The sequence below is a fragment of the Mobula birostris genome, chromosome 21, assembly GCF_030028105.1.
Source record: "Mobula birostris isolate sMobBir1 chromosome 21, sMobBir1.hap1, whole genome shotgun sequence".
NCBI classification, from domain to species: Eukaryota; Metazoa; Chordata; class Chondrichthyes; order Myliobatiformes; family Myliobatidae; genus Mobula; species Mobula birostris.
In genome coordinates, this window is record NC_092390.1 from 33,658,478 (window position 1) to 33,681,810 (window position 23,333).

A 23,333-nucleotide genomic window follows, 5' to 3' on the forward strand; every position below is an offset into this window, starting at 1 on the left:
TATCCTCTCCATTTTACTCAATAAGAATTTAATATTTCAGTCAATTTAATTCAATAACTAAGGTTGGAATGATATCTTCCAAAGGTTTCTTTGAGTTAAAAAAAAACTATATAAAGCTGTGTATATCTGACTTGCCTAATCTTCTTAGCATGGTGGGCCTTCTTGTGCTGAGTGTGGCTATCAGACTTTTTCCTTCCTCAGTGACCAGTCATATAAACCAAAGTGTCAGCCTAGCAGCCACTGATCTGTGATTTAAGGCTTGACTTAGTCCAGAATATGTCATGACATTCCATTCAACAGGGATTTTCCCTGTGTTACATGGGGGGAGGCGGGGGGGGGGGGGAAGTATTATGCAGATTCTGCACTTGCTCAGAAATTGGGACCTGAAGCCATTTGGATTAAATGGGTATTAATGTCTGCATGTTAGGAGGCAAGGGGCATATCGAGCTTCTTAGACTAAATTGTTTTGACTTAGATTATGCCATTAATTATTTTTGTTTTCCTCTTGGAAATTTATTAAACTATTATTTTGTATTGCTTACCACAATTTTAATATTTTTGATTTAAATGTCTACACAGTGGAAACTTAACACAGGAAAATGTCGTATGGAACATGACATTGGGATAGGAACTTGCTGGCAAATGTTAGCAATTCCGAATTGACTTGTTGACATGTGTATACCCATAAGTATAGGAAAGAGTGAGGCTCTGTTGAAATACCCAGTCCTGCAACTTGCAGGGTATTTTTTTTTGGGCTTTTCCAAATGCATTCCCAACTGGAGTGGAGTGTAAATTTGCTGCATGTCCCCGACGTTAGACATTGCTGTTCATTTAGACCTGGCATGAGGGAAGCAAGTCCATTGACAGAGAGGAATGGGTCTGATAGAAGGGTAAATAATGACTACAATTATTATTTTTTTTAATGACTTGCATTTTCAGTAATTTAGAGATAGATTTTATGGAAGCCAGAGGCAGTCAGAAACACTAATTTATGATGGATTTGGCATCCAGTTAGGAAATGCTCTCTAAGAATGTGGGTGTAGTTTCCCCTGGCTCATATATGTGATGATATATTGTGCAAGACTCTGCCGCTGAACATCAGGATGGCTTCAGGCATCAAATCAAAGCTAGGGATCTTGAATAAGCTACTCAACCTTATTGATCAACGCAAGCTCAGCAAATTGATAGCATTAATTCCACGTAGTTCAATTTATACTTCACCTTGTATGTATCTAATGGGTTTAGAATTAGTGAGGTCAAGGGACCTGATCAAAAAGGCTACTCTGGACAAATCAGATTGGCCCAAAGCATCGACTGTTTATATTACTCTCCATAGACGCTGCCTGACCTGCTGAGTTCCTCCAGCATTTTGTGTGCTGTTATGCACCTTTCACTGTTTTGCCTTTCTGAAAATCTGTTGCATGGTTGGCTACGCCTGCTAGTCAACAGTCGGAAATCCTGATGTAGGTTCTCACTGCCTGCCAATGTTTATTTAACGGGGATTTTTAAATCTAGCGAATGAGTTCAGTGAATTCCTGAGTTTAGAACAAAGATGGTTGATACCATGGTATTAATAGTGGGTCAGAGACACAAGACACCAGACTGAAGGTTGTAACAAAGGTATAGAAGGTAGAAACCATGAAACCCTTGTATTATTAACAATAAAACTGAGTAGTTAAGAGTGAACTACTGTTGAAGAAATGCACCATATTCAATTGAGAATTGCTTCTGAGCGTTGCTTGTTTAATGCAGTACTCTGAATGGAACAATAAATGTCAAACTTGTGCTCAATTCTTTTTCAGACTTGCAAACACATCATTATAAAAGATATGAATATAATCATCTTGGACATGAGGTGATAACGTGAGACTACCACCGACATGGAATCGGAATAAGTTATTTCTATTGTAAGGACACAAACGTTACTTTCAAAATTCAATGGCCAGTTTTGGCCAGCTGGATTATTTAAAGCCTTTTTGTATATTCAGGTTACAAAAAGTGTATACCAATGATTAATATTTATTTTTGAAATGCAGTAAATATTTCACAGGTATAATGTGAGATGACAAATGCTAGTTATCCTCAAGAGTGTTTCTAAGTTGAACTTGGACTTCAACCAGAAACCAATAAATATGAATTTCTTTGGTACATGCATTTTTCTTAATTTTTTTTGAGTTTGGAACTATGGCCTATAATGAGAATAGACATTAAAAAGGGAAAAGATTCTATATTACAATGTATAAAGCTCCTATTGGTGTTAACTGCATTGATTTTTATGATGCAGATTCGTTGGCCACCAGCGATGTCAATATTTCTAGTAGGATTTGCTTCATCCTGATCAGGGACATTCCCATGCGTTGTTTACTTGGACGTCAGACACCATTAAGAGAACAGGCCACAACTGAATTCAGAAATCTCCTGGACTGCTTTAAACAAGCATCTTGTACAACAGTTTCTGAAACCATTTTCTTTAATAGCAATAAATTCAAGACAATCGTATCCCCAAATGATGTAAAAGCAGAACACATCTTAGTGAAAGGAAATATAGGAAAATGTGGACAGGTTATAAGGGTAGCAATGGGAGACCTTTTAATCTGAAGTCAAAAGCTTCAAAGTAATTTTAAAATGAAACATAGTGCCACTGAACCATTGACATTTTGAAATAAATAAACCAAGGTGCAGGTTTAAATTTTATCTGGAATTCTTGCTCTGTTTATGTCAAAGTAGTTAGACATTAGCTAAATAAATAGGTATCTAATATATTTCAGGAAACGAGTCAATTTGTGAAAATACTGGCGGCACATTCTGACTTTATTTTAAAAACTCCCATTCGTTCATTTAAAGCTACAGGTAATGTTTGGTGACAGAGCAATGGAATGAAAACAGACAAATGTTTCTCTTGTTGCACTTTCACAGTTTTTTTGTTGCAACAAGATACGGAAGAGAGAAAAAGAGAGGGAGGCGGGGGAGAGAAGAGACAACAGTTTAAAAGCATTTGCGGTGTACAATAGATGGACCGGCCTCATCATATTCGGGCTTGCTAATCCACATCTGCTGGAAGGTGGAGAGTGAAGCGAGAATGGAGCCACCAATCCATACTGAATACTTGCGCTCAGGAGGAGCAATTATCTGTTAATAAAGCAACATAGCAAAGTAATAACTAATTTATGCTTGTACTTTTCAGTCACAGCATAATTAATTAATGTTTGTTTTGTATTTGACTCCTGGGCATTGACTGCTGTTGAAATTCTCATTTAACTTAAACTCTTGCTTCCCATCACCGATCGGACACAGACTGCCCTTGGGCCGCCCCCAGTAAAATGTTTACCTCCTGACTTTGAGCAGCAGCATACCCCCATTGTTGGTTGCAATCAAAAAACTGTGTTGAATTATCAAGATTTCCTAATTATCCATAATGCAACTCGGGTCAAATCTTTAAAGTGTATTCAACATTAATTTTATCAGATCTGGGATGTAAAAACAAATGTCTTACATTAATACATAACCATTGTAGTGCTGTCTCTTGTCATTAAGTAAATAAATACAGTAGGTATCAAATAAAGGGTAGTACATCCCAGCAGTGGGGGTGGGGGTGGGGGGAAGGCTCATGTTAGCTTTTAACAGGTCATCAAATATATTCACTATTCAATTTTTCCAAGTTAAACTTTGTACCTGTGTTATATAAAAATGAAGGTAGCTTCAAAGTTGAGATTATAACAGAAATAAATTAAGCTAGTCAAATATGAAGCTGAAATAGTACAGTAATATGAAACTTGGAACTGATATCAATGTTAAATACTTCAGCTTTGAATACAATCTCTTAAGAAAATTTATGAATGCTATGACAAATGAACCAATTCTGTTACCCTAGGATCTATATACAGTTATATCTTGTTTCATTAGTTATTAAGTTGTATAAAGATGCCAAAGAAACTGCAAAACCTAATGCAAAATCAAACCCAATACAAGAAAAAAGTCAGTTTTCTCAATGACAGTTGTTTGACTATAGCAAAATTAGGGTTGATTTTGCAAAGTTCTGGCTTAACCATGCCTAGGAAAAAATCTAACCATTCCCACATCAAGCTGCCAGTCTGCAATTAAATGCCACAGATAAGGTTGAACTGGCAGGGGTTCCCAACACTTTTTATGCCACGCACCAATGCCAATAAGCAAAGGGTCTGGACCCCAGGTTGGAAACTCCTAGTTTAAGTATTGTTTGTCTGGGAGAAGATCATCAGAATTGATGGTATCAAGAGGTCAATAGTGACAAAGCATGAAATAACACTGCTGTTTCTTTTCCTTAAAAGCCCTTTCAACTGACCTTGATTTTCATGGTACTGGGAGCCAATGCAGTGATTTCCTTCTGCATACGGTCAGCGATACCAGGGTACATGGTGGTACCTCCAGACAGTACGTTGTTGGCGTATAAATCCTTCCTGATGTCGATATCACACTTCATGATGCTGTTGTATGTAGTCTCATGAATACCTGCAGACTCCATCCCTATCAAATAAGTGCTACAGTTAATCCATGGAAAATAGAAAAACTGAAAAGTCTCACATGAAAACGTTTGTAATATGTATCTCGGCATTTGGATTTGCCTCTGTAAGGATTTGAGCAACTCAGCATTTGGTGTAGGCTGTAAACACCAATGAATGAAGTGGCCACCAAATAGAGTAATTACCTTGTTTATACATTGGCAACCCCACTCACTGTTTTATACTTTATACTTTATTGTTGCCAAACAATTGATGCTAGAATGTACAATCATCACAGCGATATTTGATTCTGCGCTTCCCTCTCCCTGGATTACATAGCAGTGCTCCAGTATTCTTGTGCATTTATGTCAAAGACCTACAACATTATTGATTTGGTGAGAGAGCTATCAACAACTGACCATAAGAATCTCAGTGTAGTAGCTTGAGGCCAGAGTAAACTGTTTGGTCCCTCGAGGTCTGTTCTATCAACCATTGTTTATCATTTGGTTGCACATCAACTCTAAATCTGTTTCTCCAAGTCTTTGGAATATAGTCTGGGCTGTGGCTGAGAAGATTTTTTTGCTGAGTGATGAAATCCATTATTGTCTCAATCTCCAATATTTCATTTATATGTGTGACAATTAAAATTAACTGTTCAAGTAAATTGAGTTTGCATCTGTGGCAGGGTTATGTGATCATTCCCTAATCAATTTTGCGGCAGAGCTGGACAGTGTGCATGTGTAGATCCTTCTAAGGAAATTGAAGTAGCAAATATTTGTAATTATAAAATGAACTCACCAATGAAAGAAGGTTGGAAGAGAGTCTCGGGGCAGCGGAAACGCTCATTGCCAATGGTGATGACCTGGCCATCAGGCAGCTCATAACTCTTCTCCAAAGAGGAAGAGGAGGCTGCAGTGGCCATTTCATTCTCAAAGTCGAGAGCTACATAGCAGAGCTTCTCTTTAATGTCACGGACAATCTCGCGTTCAGCTGTGAAGTAGAGGATTCGCACATAAGCTCTCTCTTAAATATAGTTTGCCATGAAACAAAGAAGCAGAATTTTGTCATTCGGCCCATCGAGTCTGCTCCATCATTTGATCATCCTTGAGATCCAATAAAGGGTTTATTTGAGCTCACGGTCCGGCTAATTTTTAAACTGCAGAGGCTTCCGTCTACGCGGAGGGCGACATCACTAAAGTGAAATTGGTAAAAGCGTGATTTAAAAAAGTAAATATTGAAACTATTGTAACCGGTTAAATGTTAAAATCGAGATATTTTGCAGTTGGGGGAGTTGGAAGGACTGCATCCATCATCAGCAGAGCGTTGGCTTTGCTGGTCGGTATCCTGCTGTAGGTCCGGTTGCTGTTTTGATTGTCTATGCTCTTAAAAGGGGAAAGGTTGGACTTCAGTCAAGAACTCCCGGCCTGGAGAAAGCAATTTAAAGTGGGCGAAGTTCTACCTCTGTTTTATTTTCCAAATTCTAGAAGGTGGGGTGGGAGTTGAAAAAGGCTTGAAAACAAATAAAATTGCAGATGCTTACATCTGAAGCTTAAAAAAATACTGGAATTGTGCTTCTAAAAAGAATGATTTGAAATTAATGTTAAAATATCTTCGTCGGGAGTCTTGTGGCGCTGCAGTAATACCTGCAGTTAACGTGAGTTCATAGCAATTGGAGAGAAGGTTGTTAAATCAAAGACGGCCCGTTACCTGTAGTGACGAACGAATAGCCGCGCTCAGTGAGGATTTTCATGAGGTAGTCTGTGAGATCACGGCCAGCCAGGTCCAGACGCATGATGGCATGGGGCAGGGCGTAGCCTTCGTAGATTGGCACATTGTGGGTGACACCATCTCCGGAATCCAGCACTATACCTGCACATGGGCACAAGCACTGGGTCAGAAACAGCCAGGGGTGATTCCATCTCCCCAGTGATCGTACAAGGAAACGCTGCTCCCACTTACCGGTTGTACGGCCGGAGGCGTAAAGGGATAGAACGGCTTGGATTGCAACATACATGGCTGGCACGTTAAATGTCTCAAACATGATCTAGAAAACAACCAGCGATAAGAGTAATTACAAAGATGTGTTGCATGGCTGGTTGCGCCTGCTGGTCTATCAAAAATCCTGATGTGGGTTCACATTGCCCGCCAATGTTTACCTAATGGGGATTTTTAAATCTAGCGAATGAGCTAGTCAAATAGAACATAGTATAAGGCCCTTCGGCCCGCTATGTTTCGCCAACGTTTACTAAAATCTATCTAACCCTTCCCTCCTATTAATTATATGATCGATGTACCTATCTAATGGTTTCTTAAATGTCCCTAATGTACCTGCCTCTATCACCTCGTTAAAAAATACTCATACCTAACATTCCCTCTATACTTTCCTCCAATCACCTTACAGTTATGCGCCCCAGGATATTAGCTGTTTCCGTCCTGGTAAAAAGCCTCCGACTGCCGCTCCATCTATACGTCTCATCGCCTTGCACACCTCTTTCAGTCACCTCGCTCCAAAGAGAAAAGCCTCTCCTCACAAAACCTGCTCCCCAACCCGGGCAGCCCGCACCCTCGGAAGCCTCGTCACACGGCAGAAGGAACATGGTTAGATTAGGCGGTTGGCTGTGGTACCTGGGTCATCTTCTCGCGGTTGGCCTTGGGATTGAGGGGAGCCTCGGTGAGCAGAGTTGGATGTTCTTCGGGAGCCACTCGAAGCTCATTGTAGAAAGTGTGGTGCCAGATCTGCAGAAAGAGTGACCATAGTCTCAAAATACTGCTCCGCCCAAGCGTACTTTAAATTTTGACACCGATTACAACATTATATGTTCAGAATTGTTCTGGTTTAATGATTCAAGAAGCATGCAAATAATCCCTTGCCTTCTCCATATCGTCCCAATTTGTGATGATTCCGTGCTCGATGGGATATTTCAGGGTTAGGATACCTCTCTTACTTTGAGCCTCGTCACCTACATAGCTGTCTTTCTGGCCCATCCCAACCATGACGCCCTGTGGGATTAAACGGAACAGGTGTGATGCATGTGTTTCACTGTCTGAGGAGTCTTTGCATCTACTGTCCTAGCAGTCACAACACGCGCGCCGCACGAAAAGGTGAAAACAGAATCAAATGAATGTGCTTTAATGCATTTAGCAGCCTGTCCTCGATCCCCAGTTTGCAACTGTTCTCCGTTCTTTCCAGTTCTAGATATAATTCATCCCTTCTTACAGATGGCATGTTAAGCACAGAAACAAACCAGATTACAAAACGCAGGGAATACCAAACAAATCATTTTTCCATTTCACAACCGCATCATCTTTAGGTTTTTAATTATGGGGATCTATCACCCGGTCCCAATTGTTCTTTCCCCCATGTTTCTTTTCCAAGATTTTATTGCAATTCCCTCCACAAATCTACCGTTGAATCTGTCTTCGTCCTCTCTCACTCTTGGTTTTACAGACCCGCAAGTGACTGCTTTAGGTCGTTGCTTAACCCCACCACTCATCTCTTCCAACACCGATCGCCGACCTCCTCTCCACAACCTGCTTGGTCTCTCGTTGCTTCCCCGGGTCCTCTGCGACTCAGTGGAAGTTCTAGTCCAATCACCCCCTCCCCCCAGCAACCCCCACCATTCTAATCCTCTGAACTCTCTTGCGGCAATGTCAACTGAATTCTAATGTACATCCAGTAAAATATAATCTTTCAATTATGCCTCTAGGATCTCGCTGCTGTTGCAGCCTCGCGGCCAAGACCCTGGGAAGGCTGAGAACGGCTAACCTGGTGCCGGGGGCGGCCCACGATGGAAGGGAAAACCGCGCGAGGAGCGTCATCCCCGGCGAAGCCAGCCTTACACAGTCCGGAGCCGTTGTCGCAAACCAGCGCTGTGCTTTCCTCCTCGTCACACATGGTCGACCTGCTGAGTCTAACGGAATAAAGGGGAGTAGTAACCAATAGTCCGACTCAGAAAATATAGCCAGTGGGTTCGTGTGTCTGAGTGGGCATGTTTACCTTCCCCCCCTCCCCATAAACTCCTTAAATTAATATAATCCTGGTTCCACAATCATAATCTATCAAGAATGGGATCGGGACAAACTTGAACTTGGAGGTAATAAGCTTTGCATAAAATTGTATTCGAATGCCGTCGTCTCTTTTAACGTTGTTTGAAACTGAGCAGTCCTTGGATAATTTAAAATATCCATCAAAAAATCTGAGGAAGTGCTCGTTCCACTGTACAGGTCCTTCAGTGTGTTAAGTCGGACTTTGCATTCCTCAAGTAGCCAATAAGTCCCCTGCTCAGACTGGAAGTCCATATACATGGAAGGGCCCTTCTTTAAACGTGCTTTTTCCTAATTAGGAAATCCCTGCAACCCTGCAAAAAAATTCTCTTTAAGTGAGTGTTTTTGGAACTTGGCTCACAGTAGCTGCTGCCTTTTCTCTGCACCGACTTCAGACTTGCAGTGCTAACAGTGACCAGGGAGGCGCTGGAGACGGCTGAGAAAGAACCATATTTAGTAAAAGAGTACAGTAATCCTAGAATCCACAGCACTGAGCGAAGCCACGGTAGTATATTTCAACAATCGGGTACGAGACAAGCTCGTCCAAAGTGATCCTCCGCCAGATTCTGTCCCGACTGGGCACATTTACCAGATATGGAAAACACTACTAAGAAGATTAACCGATTCCAGTTAAAACACACACGCACACACACTGGAATTCTGACTTTCCAAAGAAAATAGTGTTATAAACATTAAGTTGTCACTGCTGGGCATCCAGCTACTTGATCGCGGCCCACGCTTGTACTGTTACATAAGAAGCCTGGAACTGAATTAACATCAAATCTGTGGTAATCTCTGAAAGGATCCCCCACCCAAAGTACCGAAACTCGACATAGGCAATTGCGGGGGAACCAAGTGCTATTTGGAGAGTCAGTAAAGGTAACGCATCGATGCCTCTTACAAATTCAGCGCACGCCAAAAAAACTTACTTCTGACAAATGTTTTCAAACACTGGTATTTATCAGTAAGAGCAAGACCAAATTCTTTCTTTCTCATGCATTGTCTTCTGAAATCACCCACGCTGCTTTAGAAGCTAGGGTATACTTCTGCTAATGTTAGTAACCAAGATCAGCGAACAAAAAACATTGAACTTCAATTTACATTTAAATTATTGCAACGAACTAGGTGCCGATTTCAATTTGTAAGCATACGGTTCTTTGACAAGCCCTCTGCTGCTTGCATTTGCCCAATTAATAAACTGTTAATTGCTTGAAAATGAGTAATGTACAACTGCAGATTAACCCTTGCCTGGGACTCACCCTGTCGGTGCTTTGCCGGGGTCCTTTTACTCTGGGATGGTGCACTCTCCCTCCCTGGTTTGTTAAGTTTTATAGCCCGTGGGTCTCGTCACCCTTTGCCTCCACCCACAGCAGCCCCAAAAAAGGACCAGACCCCAAGCCTGTTTGCACGGATTCCTACAGCCATATACGGTTCTTACACAAAAGCACTTCGCTGGGTGGCCGAGGAGTTTCGGTGCATTTTACTGCATTCCAACTGCTCAGCCCCATCAAATTAACGGGAGTATCGGCGTCTAACATAAACAGTTCCGAAACGTAGGAACAGCTACAAATATACATTGACAGGCGTTGATATATCACCCCTGGAAACGCTCAATTATTCTCTGTAACCAAAAAGGCAAAATAACGTCCCAATGCAAACAGGTTAAACTCGCGTTATATTTTAAACTCGGAAATGGGAATTCAGATTTTTGCACATTAACTTTAACTTGTGCAGATTTTGCGGCAATGTAAAGTTTAAGTTGAATGAATTGGGTTCAGTGCAATGCAGTTCGTAGGGAGATCAAAATATCCATAGATGGTAAAGACGAAGTGATGGCCACATCGCTTTTAATGGAAGATTTCAATTTTGGGGATTTAAAGTGGTAAGACTGTAAAGGACGTATTTCAGCAGTTATGTTTCCTGAGGACCATTGCCTCGTTGGTGTTTTGACTTTAAAGCTCATTGCTTAATGGTTTTGATGTCATATAGTACATCGAAGCAGTTGTCAATCAGTGAGATTGGTGATAGGTAATTTGATCCAAATTTCACCTACCCACAGCGGATGTTGGATAAACAGCGAAATGCAGGTTTGGAAGGCTCCAGCCAGATATGATGACCATCATTCTTTCCAACAAGAGAGAATTTAAGTGCTTCTCCTGACATTTAATGCCATTGTTTTTGGTCAGTGGTCCACCATGAACACTTGGATTGGTGGGGAGGGAATGCAAGGTCAGGATCTCAGGTGGAATAGGCAGACACTTGGTGAGGCTTCCAAGCCAGAAACTGGGTACTTTGAGTAGTTCATCCCAAGTGTCTATAAAACCTCTCCACCACTCAGATAGTATGTCAGTCTAGAAATTCTTTCATTGTTGCATTAAAAGCACTATATAATACCATCAGCACAGTGTACTTTGGCCTGAACTTTGGAGGCCATGTACACACAGTGATCATAAGACCATAAGACATGGCCGCAGAATTAGGCCATTTGGCCCACTAAATCTGTTCTGATACTCCATCATGCAGATTTATTGTCCCTCTGAGCCCTATTCTCCTGCCTTCTCCCTGTAACCTTTGATGCCTTACTAATCAAGAACTTACCAACCTCCACGTTAAATATACTCAGTGTATTGCTCTTACTATATAGCACAGTTAGTATTGCTATTGATGGATTCATTCCTTCGCCATTTACTGAGTTAAGCACTTATTTGTTTTTTTACCTGTTGTTTTGTGGCAGCAGAGAGTACTACAGACGGGAAGAACTGTAGCAAGTCATCAACACTTCTTCAGTAGCACCTCCTAATCCATCAGGTCTCTATCAATGTTACTGGGTCAAAATTCTGGTTGCCCCATTACAGAAAGGATGGAAAGAGTTTGCCAGATTTACCAGCTGCAGAAGAAGTTTATCAGGATGCTGCTTGGGTGAACTGTAAGGATAGATAGGACAAAGTTGCTTTTGTTTTCTCTCTGGAGCATAGGAGGCTGAGGGGAAACCTGGTAGAAGTTTATAAAATTATGAGATGCATAGATAAGATCACCATCACTATAAAGAATCAGAGGTTTATATATACTTTTGTTTTATACATATATTTTATTTTCTGGCAACTAGACCAAGACATTTATACTAATGCGGCAGCTAAGATTTGAAATCCATTATATGTGTGTCATGGTCCGGTACGTGAAGTCTGCATTCTGGTTCACGGTCCAGTCCATCGATCCGTATTCCAGGTTTTCTGGTTTTCTCTGGTCCTGTTGTGTGCCTTAATTAAAGCATATGATTCTGATTTTGGGCTGGCTACATAAATAGCTCCTGGGTACAGCTTCATTTGCTGAACTGTTCCCTTCCCTTTCCATTCCTTCTGTAGCCTCGCCTTGCCTGTAACCTTCGCCTGCACTGCTATCAAGTTCAACTGCCGGAGCAAGATAAGGGACTGTCTACCGTTGTTTTGAATTGTCTCTGTGTCCACGCCTTCGCTAGGTAGGTCCAGCCGTTTGCCACTACCTAGTGTTGGGAACCGTCTCTGTGTCCACGCCTTCGCTAGGTAGGTCCAGCCGTTTACTGCTACCTAGTGTTGGGAACCGTCTCTGTGTCCACGCCTTCGCTAGGTAGGTCCGGCCGTTTGTTGCTACCTAGTGTTGGGAATTGTCTCGTCATGTTCAGCATTCTGTGTAGAGTCCCGGCCCCAAGTCCTGTTCCCAAGGAGGGGTCCTGGCTCTGTGTTCCATGTCCCTGTGTTCCTGTCTCTCAAGTCCAAGGCTCCATGTTCCCCTGCTCTAGACCGAGGCTCTGTGTTCCCATCCTCCCCAAGACCAAGGCTCTGTGTTCTGTGTTCCTGTCATCCCAAGTCCAAGGTTCCAAGGTTCCTGTCATGCCAAGTCCAAGGCTCGGCTGTTTCTGAGTACCAAGTCAAGGCTTCGTGTTCTCATCCTGTCCATGTGCTTCATCCTGTTCTGGAGTTCCCTCGTCCTGTACTGGAGTTCCCTCATCTTGCCCAGGAGTCTCTCGTTCTGTCCTGTAGCCCGGCCTAGTCCTGTATCCCAAGACCACGTCACGTCTTTGCCTAGTTCCGGTGTCCGAGCCTGAGTCAAGACCCAGGTTCTGGGTTCTTGTCCAGTCTCTGGCTCGGAGTCCGAACCCAAACTTTGTCATGTCCTCGCCTCGAGGATCCCAAGCCTCGTCATGTCCTCGCCTCGAGGATCCCAAGCCTCGTCATGTCCTCGCCTCGAGGAACCCAAGCCTCGTCATGTTCTCGTTTCGAGGAACCCAAGCCTCGTCATTGTCCTCGCCTTGAGGAACCCAAGCCATGTCCAGTCCTGTAGCCACGTCATGTCCTCGCCTAGTTCCAGGGTCCGAGCCCGAGTCAAGATCCAGGTTCTGGGTCCTTGTCCAGTCTCTGGCTAGGAGTCCCCAAGCCTAGGCTCCTAGTTCCCAGTTCCTCGTCCAGGTCCCGCTTTCCTAGTCAAGTCCTAGCCCAAGTCTGTGTTCTTGTCCTAGCTCCTGGTCTGCATCCAGTCCCGTCCCTAACTCTAGTCCAGTTCCTAGTACTTCAGTGTCTGTGTCTTGCATTTGAGTCCGCTCCCAGCAACCCCCCCCCCCCCCTTATGACAATGTGCTTTTCATGCTCACAATAAATGCTGGGCTCTGACAAGTTTTGTGGAACAAAGGGACCTAGCACATAGATCCATGAATGTGGAGACACAGGTAGTTAGTGCAGCGAAGAAGGGGTTTGCTGTGTTTGCCTTTGTCAGTCAATACAAGAGTTGTGTTGTCACCTTAGGGCTGTACAATATGTTGTTGAGGCTGCTCTACACAGTATGCAGTTCTAGTTACAGTATGTAGGAAGGATGACATTTACCTGGACAGAGTGCGAGAAGATTCTCGAGTATATTACTGGGACTTGAGTAATAAGGCGAGAATGGATAGGCCAGGACTTCTTTCCCCTGGAGTTTGAGAGGTTGAGAATTGACCTTAAAGATGATTATAAGACCATGAGGGGTGAAATAAAGTGAATGGGCACTGTCTTTCATAGAATATGGAAATCTAAAACTAAAGGCCAATGTAGTTAAGACAGGTAAGGTTCAAAAAGGATGGGAAGGCCGGCATTTTCATGCAGAGGTGGTGAGTGTATGGAACAAGCTGTCAAAGGAAGTGGTAGTGATAGGCACAATTATAATATTTAACATAAATTTAGACAAGTTCATGACTTAGAAGTGATAGATATAGGTACATTACACTGTTTAATATACATTTAGAGGAACATCAGCCACCTGCAGGGAAATGTGATTTAGCTCAATTAGACAACATGGTCGGCATGAATGATTAGGACTGAAGGTTGTTGACATGCTGTGTAACTCTGTGGCTCTATGACTCTAATTTAGTGAATTCAAATCACCAGCTGACATCCTGTGTGCAGAATTATACAGCCTAGTTAGCTAAACCATTATGATTCTATAGAATAACTAATCATACTGTATACGGCACAAAGTGACTGGTGCTGCTCCCTGCTTTTCTCTTGGAATTCCTGAATGGTGAAGATCATACCTATTATTCCATTAAATAGAATGGATTCCACACTGTAATTTGGAGAACAGCTCCTTGACCACAATTAGGGGCCAGTGGAGGACAACTCTGGCAATGACTTGCCCAGCAACAGAAATCCTGGAGACCACTCTGCAGTGACCTTAAGACGGTCACAAATATGGCAGCCCTGATTGCTCACGCATGTCCTCCTCATCCCAAATGTGGAAGGTGAAGTAATGGATTTGTAATGTAAGTTCCTTGTTGACAAGTTTTAGGACCCCTGAAAGGAAACCACATGTTCCTGAGGACTTCTGCATTTTATTTGGCATGTAGCCTTTCGGAACAGAGGTGCTCATATCAAAAACAGAGTCACATTTAGTCATACTCATAGTCATAGTCATACTTTATTGATCCTGGGAGAAATTGGTTTCGTTACAGTTGTACCAGAAATAATAAATAGTAATAAAACCATGAATAGTTTAATAGTAATATGTAAATTATGCCAGGAAGTAAGTCCAGGACCAACCTATTGGCTCAGAGTGTCTGACCCTCCAAGGGAGGAGTTGTAAAGTTTGATGGCCACAGACAGGAATGACTTCCTATGACGCTCTGTGTTGCATCTCGGTGGAATGAGTCTCGGCTGAATGTACTCCTGTGCCCAACCAGTACATTATGTAGTGGATGGGAGACATTGTCCAAGATGGCATGCAACTTGGACAGCATCCTCTTTTCAGACGCCACAGTCAGAGAGTCCAGTTCCATCCCCACAACATCACTGGCCTTACGAATGAGTTTGTTGATTCTGTTGGTGTCTGCTACCCTCAGTCTGCTGCCCGAGCACACAACAGCAAACATGATCACACTGGCCACCACAGACTCATAGAACATCCTCAGCATCGTCCGGCAGATGTTAAAGAACCTCAGTCTCCTCAGGAAATAGAGACGGCTCTGACCCTTCTTGTAGACAGCATCTGTGTTCTTTGACCGGTCCATTTTATTGTCAATTCATATCCCCAGGTATCTGTAATCTTCCACCATGTCCACACTGACCCCCTGGATGGAAACAGGGGTCACCAGTACCTTAGCTCTCCTCAGGTCTACCATCAGCTCCTTAGTCTTTTTCACATTAAGCTGCAGATAATTCTGTTCACACCATGTGACAAAGTTTCCTACTGTAGCCCTGTACTCAGCCTCATCTCCCTTGCTGATGCATCCAACTATGGCAGAGTCATCAGAAAGCTTCTGCAGATGACAAGACTCTGAGCAGTAGTTGAAGTCCAAGGTGTAAATGGTGAAGAGAAAGGGAGACAAGACAGTCCCCTGTGGAGCTCCAGTGCTGCTGATCACTCTGTCGGACACACAGTGTTGCAAGCACATGTACTGTGGTCTGCCAGTCAGGTAATCAATAATCCATGACACCAGGGATGCATCCACCTGCATCGCTGTCAGCTTCCCCCTCAGCAGAGTAGGGCAGATGGTGTTGAACACACTGGAGAAGTCAAAAAACATGACCCTCACAGTGCTCGCTGGCTTGTCCATGTGGGCGTAGACACGGTTCAGCAGGTAGACGATGGCATCCTCAACTCCTAGTCGGGGCTGGTAGGCGAACTGGAGGGGATCTAAGTGTGGCCTGACCATAGGCTGGAGCAGCTCCAGAACAAGTCTCTCCAGGGTCTTCATGATGTGGGAGGTCAATACCACAAGTCTGTAATCATTGAGGCTGCTGGGGCGCGGCATCTTCGGCACAGGGACGAAGCAGGATGTCTTCCACAGCACAGGAACCCTCCAGAGCCTCAGGCTCAGGTTGAATACATGGCGAAGTACTCCACATAGCTGAGGGGCACAGGCTTTGAGCACCCTGGTACTGACACCATTCGGTCCTGCAGTTTTTGAGAAGATACTTGAAGCTGACTGCCTCTGTTCTTGATAAGGTCATCTCTATTATGGCTGCTCTTATAAGACCTAAGACATTGGAGCAGAATTAGGTCACTTGGATCATCAAATCTGCTCCTCTATTCCATCTTGGCAGATCTATACTCAATGTCTACTTTATTAGGTATACCTGTACACCTGCTTGTTAATGCAAATATCTAATCAGCAACGCAATGCATAAAAGCATGCAGACATGGTGAAGAGGTTCAGCTGCTGTTCAGACCAAACATCAGAAGACGGGAGAAGTGTGATCTAAGTGACTTTGACCATGGAATGATTGTTGGAGCCAGACAGGGTGGTCTGAGTATCTCAGAAACTGCTGACTTCCTGGGACTTTCACGTGCAACGGTCTCTAGACTTTACAGAGAATGGTGTGAGAAACAAAAGGAAACATCTAGTAAGCAGCAGTTCTGTGGGCAAAACATCTCGATAATGAGAGAGATCAGAGGAGAATGCCCAGACTGGTTCAAGCTGACAGGAAGGCGACAGTAACTCAAATAACCACACGTTAGAACAGTGGTGTGCAGAAGAGCACCTCTGAATGCACAACACATCAAACCCTGAAGTGAATGGCAGCAGAAGACCATGTATCATCCCTCTCAACTCCATTCTCTTGACTTCTCCCCATAACCTTTGATACCCTTACTAATCAAAAACCCATCACAGTTGCTGGTGAACTCAGCAGGCCAGGCAGCATCTGTAGGAAGAGGTGTAGTCGACGTTTCAGGCCGAGACCCTTCGTCAGGACTAACTGAAGGAAGAGTGAATAAGGGATTTAAAGGTTGGAGGGGGAGGGGGAGATCCAAAATGATAGGAGAAGACAGGAGGGGGAGGGATGGAGCCAAGAGCTGGACGGGTGATAGGCAAAAGGGGATATGAGAGGATCATGGGACAGGAGGTCCGAGAAGAAAGACAAGGGGGGGGGACCCAGAGGATGGGCAAGAGGTATATTCAGAGGGACAGAGGGAGAAAAAGGAGAGAGAGAGAAAGAATGTGTGTATGTAAATAAATAACGGATGGGGTACGAGGGGGAGGTGGGGCATTAGCGGAAGTTTGAGAAGTCGATGTTCATGCCATCAGGTTGGAGGCTACCCAGACGAAATATAAGGTGTTGTTCCTCCAACCTGAGTGTGGCTTCATCTTTACAGTAGAGGAGGCCGTGGATAGACATGTCAGAATGGGAATGGGATGTGGAATTAAAATGTGTGGCCACTGGGAGATCCTGCTTTCTCTGGCAGACAGAGCGTAGATATTCAGCAAAGCGGTCTCCCAGTCTGCGTTGGGTCTCGCCAATATATAAAAGGCCACATCGGGAGCACTGGGCGCAGTATATCACCCCAGTCGACTCTTCCCAGTCGAGGCTTCCCTTCCTCCACTATCAACTCTGCTCTTAAACGCATCTCCCCCATTTCACGTACATCTGCTCTCACTCCATCCTCCCGCCACCCCACTAGGAATAGGGTTCCCCTGGTCCTCACCTTCCACCCCACCAGCCTTCGGGTCCAACATATTATTCTCCGTAACTTCTGCCACCTCCAACGGGATCCCACCACTAAGCATATCTTTCCCTCCCCCCCTCTCTCTGCATTCCGCAGGGATCGCTCCCTACGCAACTCCCTTGTCCATTCGTCCCCCCCATCCCTCCCCACTGATCTTCCCTCCTGGCACTTATCCGTGTAAGCGGAACAAGTGCTACACATGCCCTTACACTTCCTCCCTTACCACCATTCAGGGCCCCAAACAGTCCTTCCAGGTGAGGCAACACTTCACCTGTGAGTCGACTGGGGTGATATACTACGTCCGGTGCTCCCGATGTGGCCTTTTATATATTGGCGAGACCCGACACAGACTGGGGAGACCGCTTTGCTGAACATCTACGCTCTGTCCGCCAGAGAAAGCAGGATCTCCCAGTGGCCACACATTTTAATTCCACATCCCATTCCCATTCTGACATGTCTATCCACGGCCTCCTCTACTGTAAAGATGAAGCCACACTCAGGTTGGAGGAACAACACCTTATATTCCGTCTGGGTAGCCTCCAACCTGATGGCATAAACATCGACTTCTCTAACTTCCACTAAGGCCCCACCTCCGCCTCGTACCCCATCTATTACTTATTTTTATGCACACATTCTTTCTCTCACTCTCCTTTTTCTCCCTCTGTCCCTCTGAATATACCTCTTGCCCATCCTCTGGGTCCCCCCCCCTTGTCTTTCTTCCCGGACCTCCTGTCCGATGATCCTCTCGTATCCCTTTTGCCAATCACCTGTCCAGCTCTTGGCTCCATCCCTCCCCCTCCTGTCTTCTCCTATCATTTTGGATCTCCCCCTCCCCCTCCAACTTTCAAATCCCTTACTCACTCTTCCTTCAGTTAGTCCTGACGAAGGGTCTCGGCCTGAAACGTCAACTGCACCTCTTCCTAGAGATGCTGCCTGGCCTGCTGCATTCACCAGCAACTTTGATGTGTGTTGCTTGAATTTCCAGCATCTGCAGAATTCCTGTTGTTTGTGTAATCAAAAATCTATCTATCTCTGCTTTAAATATACCCAAAGGCTTGGCCACCACAGCCATCTGAGATAATGAATTTCACAGATTTTCCATCCTCTAGCTGAAGAAATCCCTCTTCATCTCTGTTGTAAAGGGAAATTCTTCTATTCTGAGGATGTGCCTTCTGGTTCTAGTATCCCCCATTATAGGAAACATCCTCTCCACATTTTCTCTATCTAGGACATTCAATATTCAATAAATTTCAATGAGAAACCACCCCCCTCCCACATTCTCCTAAACTCCAACAAGAACTGGCCCAGAGCCATCAAATGTTCCTCGTGCATTAACCCTTTTATTCCCAGGATCATTTTTGTGCACCTCCTCCAGACCCTCTCCAATGCTAGTACATTCTTTCTTAGGTAAGGGGCTGCTCATTGTACTGCAATTGTGGTATAACACGTGCAAGACCATACATTTTCCTAACCGTATTCCATCCACCACTTCTTAGCCCATTCTCCTAATCTGTCCAAGTCCTTCTGCAGACTCTATGATTCCTCAATACTACCTGCCACTCCACATATCTTCAAATTGTTCACAGACTTGGCCACAAAGCCATCAATTCTGTCATCCAAATCACTGACATATAATGTTAAGAAAATCAGTCCCAACATCTTCGCAACCACTGAAGTCGGGCTGCCTGGCCTATAATTTCCTGTGTAACACACACAAAATGCTGGAGGGACTTAGCAGATGAGACAGTATCTATGGAAAGGAATAAACAGTTAATGTTTCATTTACTCCATCCACCCAGCTTCATCTAACACCTTCCCTTCCCCACATCTTCTTATTCTGGCTTCTTCCCTCTTCCCTTCCAGTCCTGTTTATTTCTTTCCATAGATGCTGCCTTATCTGCTGAGTTTCTCCAGCATTTTGTGAGTATTACTGTGGATTTACAGCATCTACAGAATTTATTGTATCTATACCTTCCTACCTTTTGCCCTCTCCCTTCCTAAAGAATGGAGTGAATTTTGCAATTTTACAATCCATAAGACCATAGGACCATAAAATACAGGAGCAAAATTAGGCCATTTGGCCCATCGAGTCTGCCCTGCTATTTCATCATGGCTGATCCAATTTTCCTCTCAGCCCAAATCTCCTGCCTTCTCCCCATATCCCTTCATGCCCTGAGCAATCAAGAATCTATCAACCTGTCTTAAATATATATATAAAGACATGGCCTCCATTGCTGCCTGTGGCAAAGAATTCCATAGAAACACCAATCTCTGGCTAAAGAAATTCCTCCTCATTTCGGTCCTAAAAGGACATCCTGTAGTCTTAGACTCTCTCATCATAGGAAACATGCTCTCCACACCCGCTCTGTCAAGGCCTTTCACCTTCGAATAGGTTTCAATCAGGTCCCCCTTCATTCTTCTGAATTCTTGTGAGTACAGGCCCAGAGCCATCAAACACTCTTCATATGATAAGCCATTCAATCCTGGAATCATTTTTCTGAACCTCCTTTGAGCCCTCCCTAGATTCAGCACATCCTTGCTAAGATAAGGGGCCCAAAATTACTGACAATACTTCAAATAAGGCCTCACCAGTGCTTTATAAAATTTCAGCATTACAGCCTTGTTTTTATATGTTAGTCCTTTTGAAATGAATGCTAACATTGCATTTGCCTTCCTCACCACAGATTAAATCTACAAATTAACCTTTAGTAGATCTTGCACAAGGACTCCCAAGTCCCTTTGCACATCAGATTTTTGTATTTTCTCTCCACTTAGAAAATAGTCAACCCTTTCATTTCTTCTACCAATGTGGATGACCAACACTTCCCAGCACTGTACTCCATCTGCCATGTCTTTGCCCATTCTCCTAATCTAAGTCCTTCTGTAACCTCTCTCCTCCCTCAAAACTACCTGTCCCTCCATCTATCTTCATATCATCAGCAAACTTGGCAACAAAGCCATCAATTCCATCATCCAAATCATTGATGTATAACGTAAAAGGAATTGGTTCCAACACAGACCCCTGTGAAACACCACTAGCCACCAGCAGCCAACCATGAAAAGGCTCCCTTTATTCCCACTCTTTACCTCCTGCTAATCAGCCACTGGTTTATACAGACTAGAATTTTTCCTATAATACCCTGGGCTTGTAGCTTGCTAAGCAGCTTCATGTGTGGCACCTTGTCAAAGACCTTCTGAAAATCCAAGTACCCAACATCAATCAATTCTCCTTTGACTATCCTGCTTGATATTTCTTCAAAGAATCCCAACAGATTTGTCAGGCAAGATTTTCCCTTGGGGAAACCATGGCCTATGGTCTATTTTATCATGTACCTCCAAGTTCCCTGAGACCTCATCCTTCATAATCGACTCCAACATCTTCCCAATCACAGAGGTCAGACTAATTGGCCTACAGTTTCCTTTCTTCTGCCTCTCTCCCTTCTTGAAGACTGGTGTGACATTTACAATTTTCCGATCTTCTGAAACCATTCCAGAATCTAGTGATTCTTGAAAGATCATTACAAATGCCTCCACGATCTCTTCAGCAACCTTTTTTTTTGGAGATTTGTATACAACTCCCATCAGCATCTTTTTACCCTTGCACTTCCTTAGCTCTGTCCACAATGATTCATTACCTTCTGACCCAATGTCATCTCTTTCTAATGATTTGATTTCATTTTTCACCAACAGAGCAACACTGCCCCCTTTGTCTTCTTGCCTATTTTTTTTGATACAATGTGTATCCTTGGACATTAAACTCTGAACCATGGATGAAAGATTATAGCTCAGTGATGCATACAACACCATACCTACCAATCTGCAACCATGCTGCAAGTTCACCTACTTATTCTGTATACTGTGTGCACTCAGATACAAGACTTTCAGTTCTGTATTTACCCTGTTAGGTTTTGTCCACATTTACGATGCAACTCATCCTGTTGACTGAAATATTCTCAAGAAAATTGCTCAAAGCTCAAGCATCCCCTTGAAGTGCAAATTGTGGTGGACTTCAGGGCAGTTTAAACTCTATTTGGAGATACAGCATGGTGGCAGCCCAGTGACTCCACAGCCAATCAATTAAACCCATATGACAAATGCATGTCTTTGCAATATGGGAGGAAACCAGAGCACCTGGAGGTAACCCATGCTTTCACAGGGAGAAGTAAAAAGTCATTAAGGACAATACTGGAATTGAACCTAGGTCACTGGTGAGGTAATAGCATTATACTTGCAGCACTGCCACTGTACCATCCCTTGGGAAATCTGTAGAGACTTTAACATGTTTGTGTTTAGGGATCAACAAGTTGTGAGCCTCTCTTTAGGAACAACTATTCCTGCATGGGCCTTGACAGCTTCAGTGTTAATTTTCTTACAGCAATGGGTTTATCTTTGTTGGTTTGGGACCAGGTTGATGGAAACAACAGAGTGGATGAGGTGGGAGTGAGGCTTCAGAAATTTTTCTCTATCTTACTCATGATGGCATGCATGCCATGATCCTAACCCATGGGCCCACAATAGATTCAATCTCAGCAGGGACCGATCGAGCTGTACCATTGCCCCTACCATTTCTCGAATCTTTCTAGTCTCACCTCCACGACTGGAGTGAATCAAACGTACATGACAGATGGGATATGCATTGCCTACGGCACAGAATCAAGATCTATCCACAGTCCAACACAGAATCCAACCTTAGTAATCAAGCTGAAGTTCATAGATGATATTGATGCTTGCTTGCACTTGGAAGCCAAACGTTATGTCATATTGATATTGAAGCCCGTCTTCATACTTCTAAGCTTGGACTACTAATGGCAGGGATTTCAAAACACTGGTGACACATCACGAATGTGGCCTCTGAAAAATCCCAGTTTCTTCCTCTCTGCAGTAAGGTTTCTGATTGGTTCATGAATCCACAAACACTACCTCTCTTGACTATCTGTCTATCTAGATATTTAATTATTCATTGCAACTTGTAATATATTTTTTAAAGTATTGCACTGTACTGCTGCCACAAAACAGCTAATTTAATGATATACTCTGTACCAGTGATAATAAACCTGATACTGGTTCAGACCAATGTCAAAATTCTCTCCTAGACCAACATATCCAGCAATGAAGCACCAAACTGTTGGATAGATTAAATATAACTGCTGTAACACAAACGGAGGTTTCATAAACATATCTGATTAAAATTTTATTGGTTACGAAGATTAAAATTTATCTTGTCATAGTATGGAAAATGGGCACCCCTTATTGGAGTGTCCTGGTTCACTACACCAGTCAAAGTCAAAGGAAATTTATTATCAAAGTACAGATATGTTACCATATACTACTTTGAGATACATTTTCTTGCAGACGTTTACAGGAACATAAAGAAATACAGTAGAATTTATATAAAACTATACATAAACAAAGACTGACAAACAACCAATGTGCAAAAACAAGACAAAATGTGCAAAAAAAGTAATACTGAGAACATGGGTTGTAGAGTCCTTGAAAGCGAGTCTATGTGACAGACCATGATCAAAGTGAATTCATTTAAAAGGAGTAAAAAAGTTTAAAATAGCAAGACATGAGGGCTGACATCAGGGGATTCCAATGTAGTAACAGAGGATTATCCTTCCTTGGAAGATGTAGCGTTCAACTTGGTTAAGTCTACTTTATAATATCATTCACTTCCACCAGTCATTTGTTTTAGGGTGTGAAAAGAAGATTATTTTACCATTTATGTAATTATTCTATTCTCCTAGGCAGAACTTCCATCACGATTCAATGAATGTTTATGCCATTTTTAAAAAAAAATCATAATTTTACTCTTTTGAGTAAAACAGGAGAAAATTTAAGTAGAAACAGAGTCAACCTTTT

The 23,333-nt window shown here is 43.2% G+C and overlaps 2 protein-coding genes and 1 long non-coding RNA gene across 9 annotated transcripts in view; 2 read left to right on the forward strand and 1 right to left on the reverse strand.

Annotated features, from left to right (window-relative positions):
* stambpl1 (STAM binding protein-like 1) overlaps positions 1-9,650 on the forward strand; it is a 69,449-nt gene extending 59,799 nt beyond the window's left edge. For 5 of the 7 annotated variants that reach the window (XM_072239259.1, XM_072239255.1, XM_072239261.1 and 2 more), the window contains one exon: positions 1,803-3,576. In XM_072239259.1, the coding sequence (XP_072095360.1) occupies positions 1,803-1,859 (57 nt within the window). In that variant the 3' untranslated portion in view covers positions 1,860-3,576. Of the gene's footprint in view, positions 1-1,802; positions 3,578-8,185 lie in introns of those variants that run through there. The other 2 variants (XM_072239256.1, XM_072239260.1) reach the window with 2 other exon arrangements.
* Positions 2,453-9,877, reverse strand: acta2 (actin alpha 2, smooth muscle). Its single transcript, XM_072239262.1, has 9 exons — positions 9,782-9,877; positions 8,245-8,389; positions 7,350-7,478; positions 7,104-7,214; positions 6,438-6,522; positions 6,186-6,347; positions 5,277-5,468; positions 4,322-4,503; positions 2,453-3,129 (listed from the first exon to the last, which is right to left on the reverse strand). Exons 2-9 carry the CDS (start codon positions 8,371-8,373, stop codon positions 2,986-2,988), a joined length of 1,134 nt encoding a protein of 377 aa, XP_072095363.1. The 5' UTR covers positions 8,374-8,389; positions 9,782-9,877; the 3' UTR covers positions 2,453-2,985.
* A 1,302-nt stretch (positions 9,878-11,179) lies between these two features.
* The window catches only part of LOC140185711 (uncharacterized), a 41,169-nt gene continuing 29,015 nt past the window's right edge, over positions 11,180-23,333 (forward strand). The window contains exon 1 of the long non-coding RNA XR_011882700.1: positions 11,180-11,997. This is a non-coding gene — a long non-coding RNA (uncharacterized lncRNA). The remainder of the gene's footprint in view (positions 11,998-23,333) is intronic.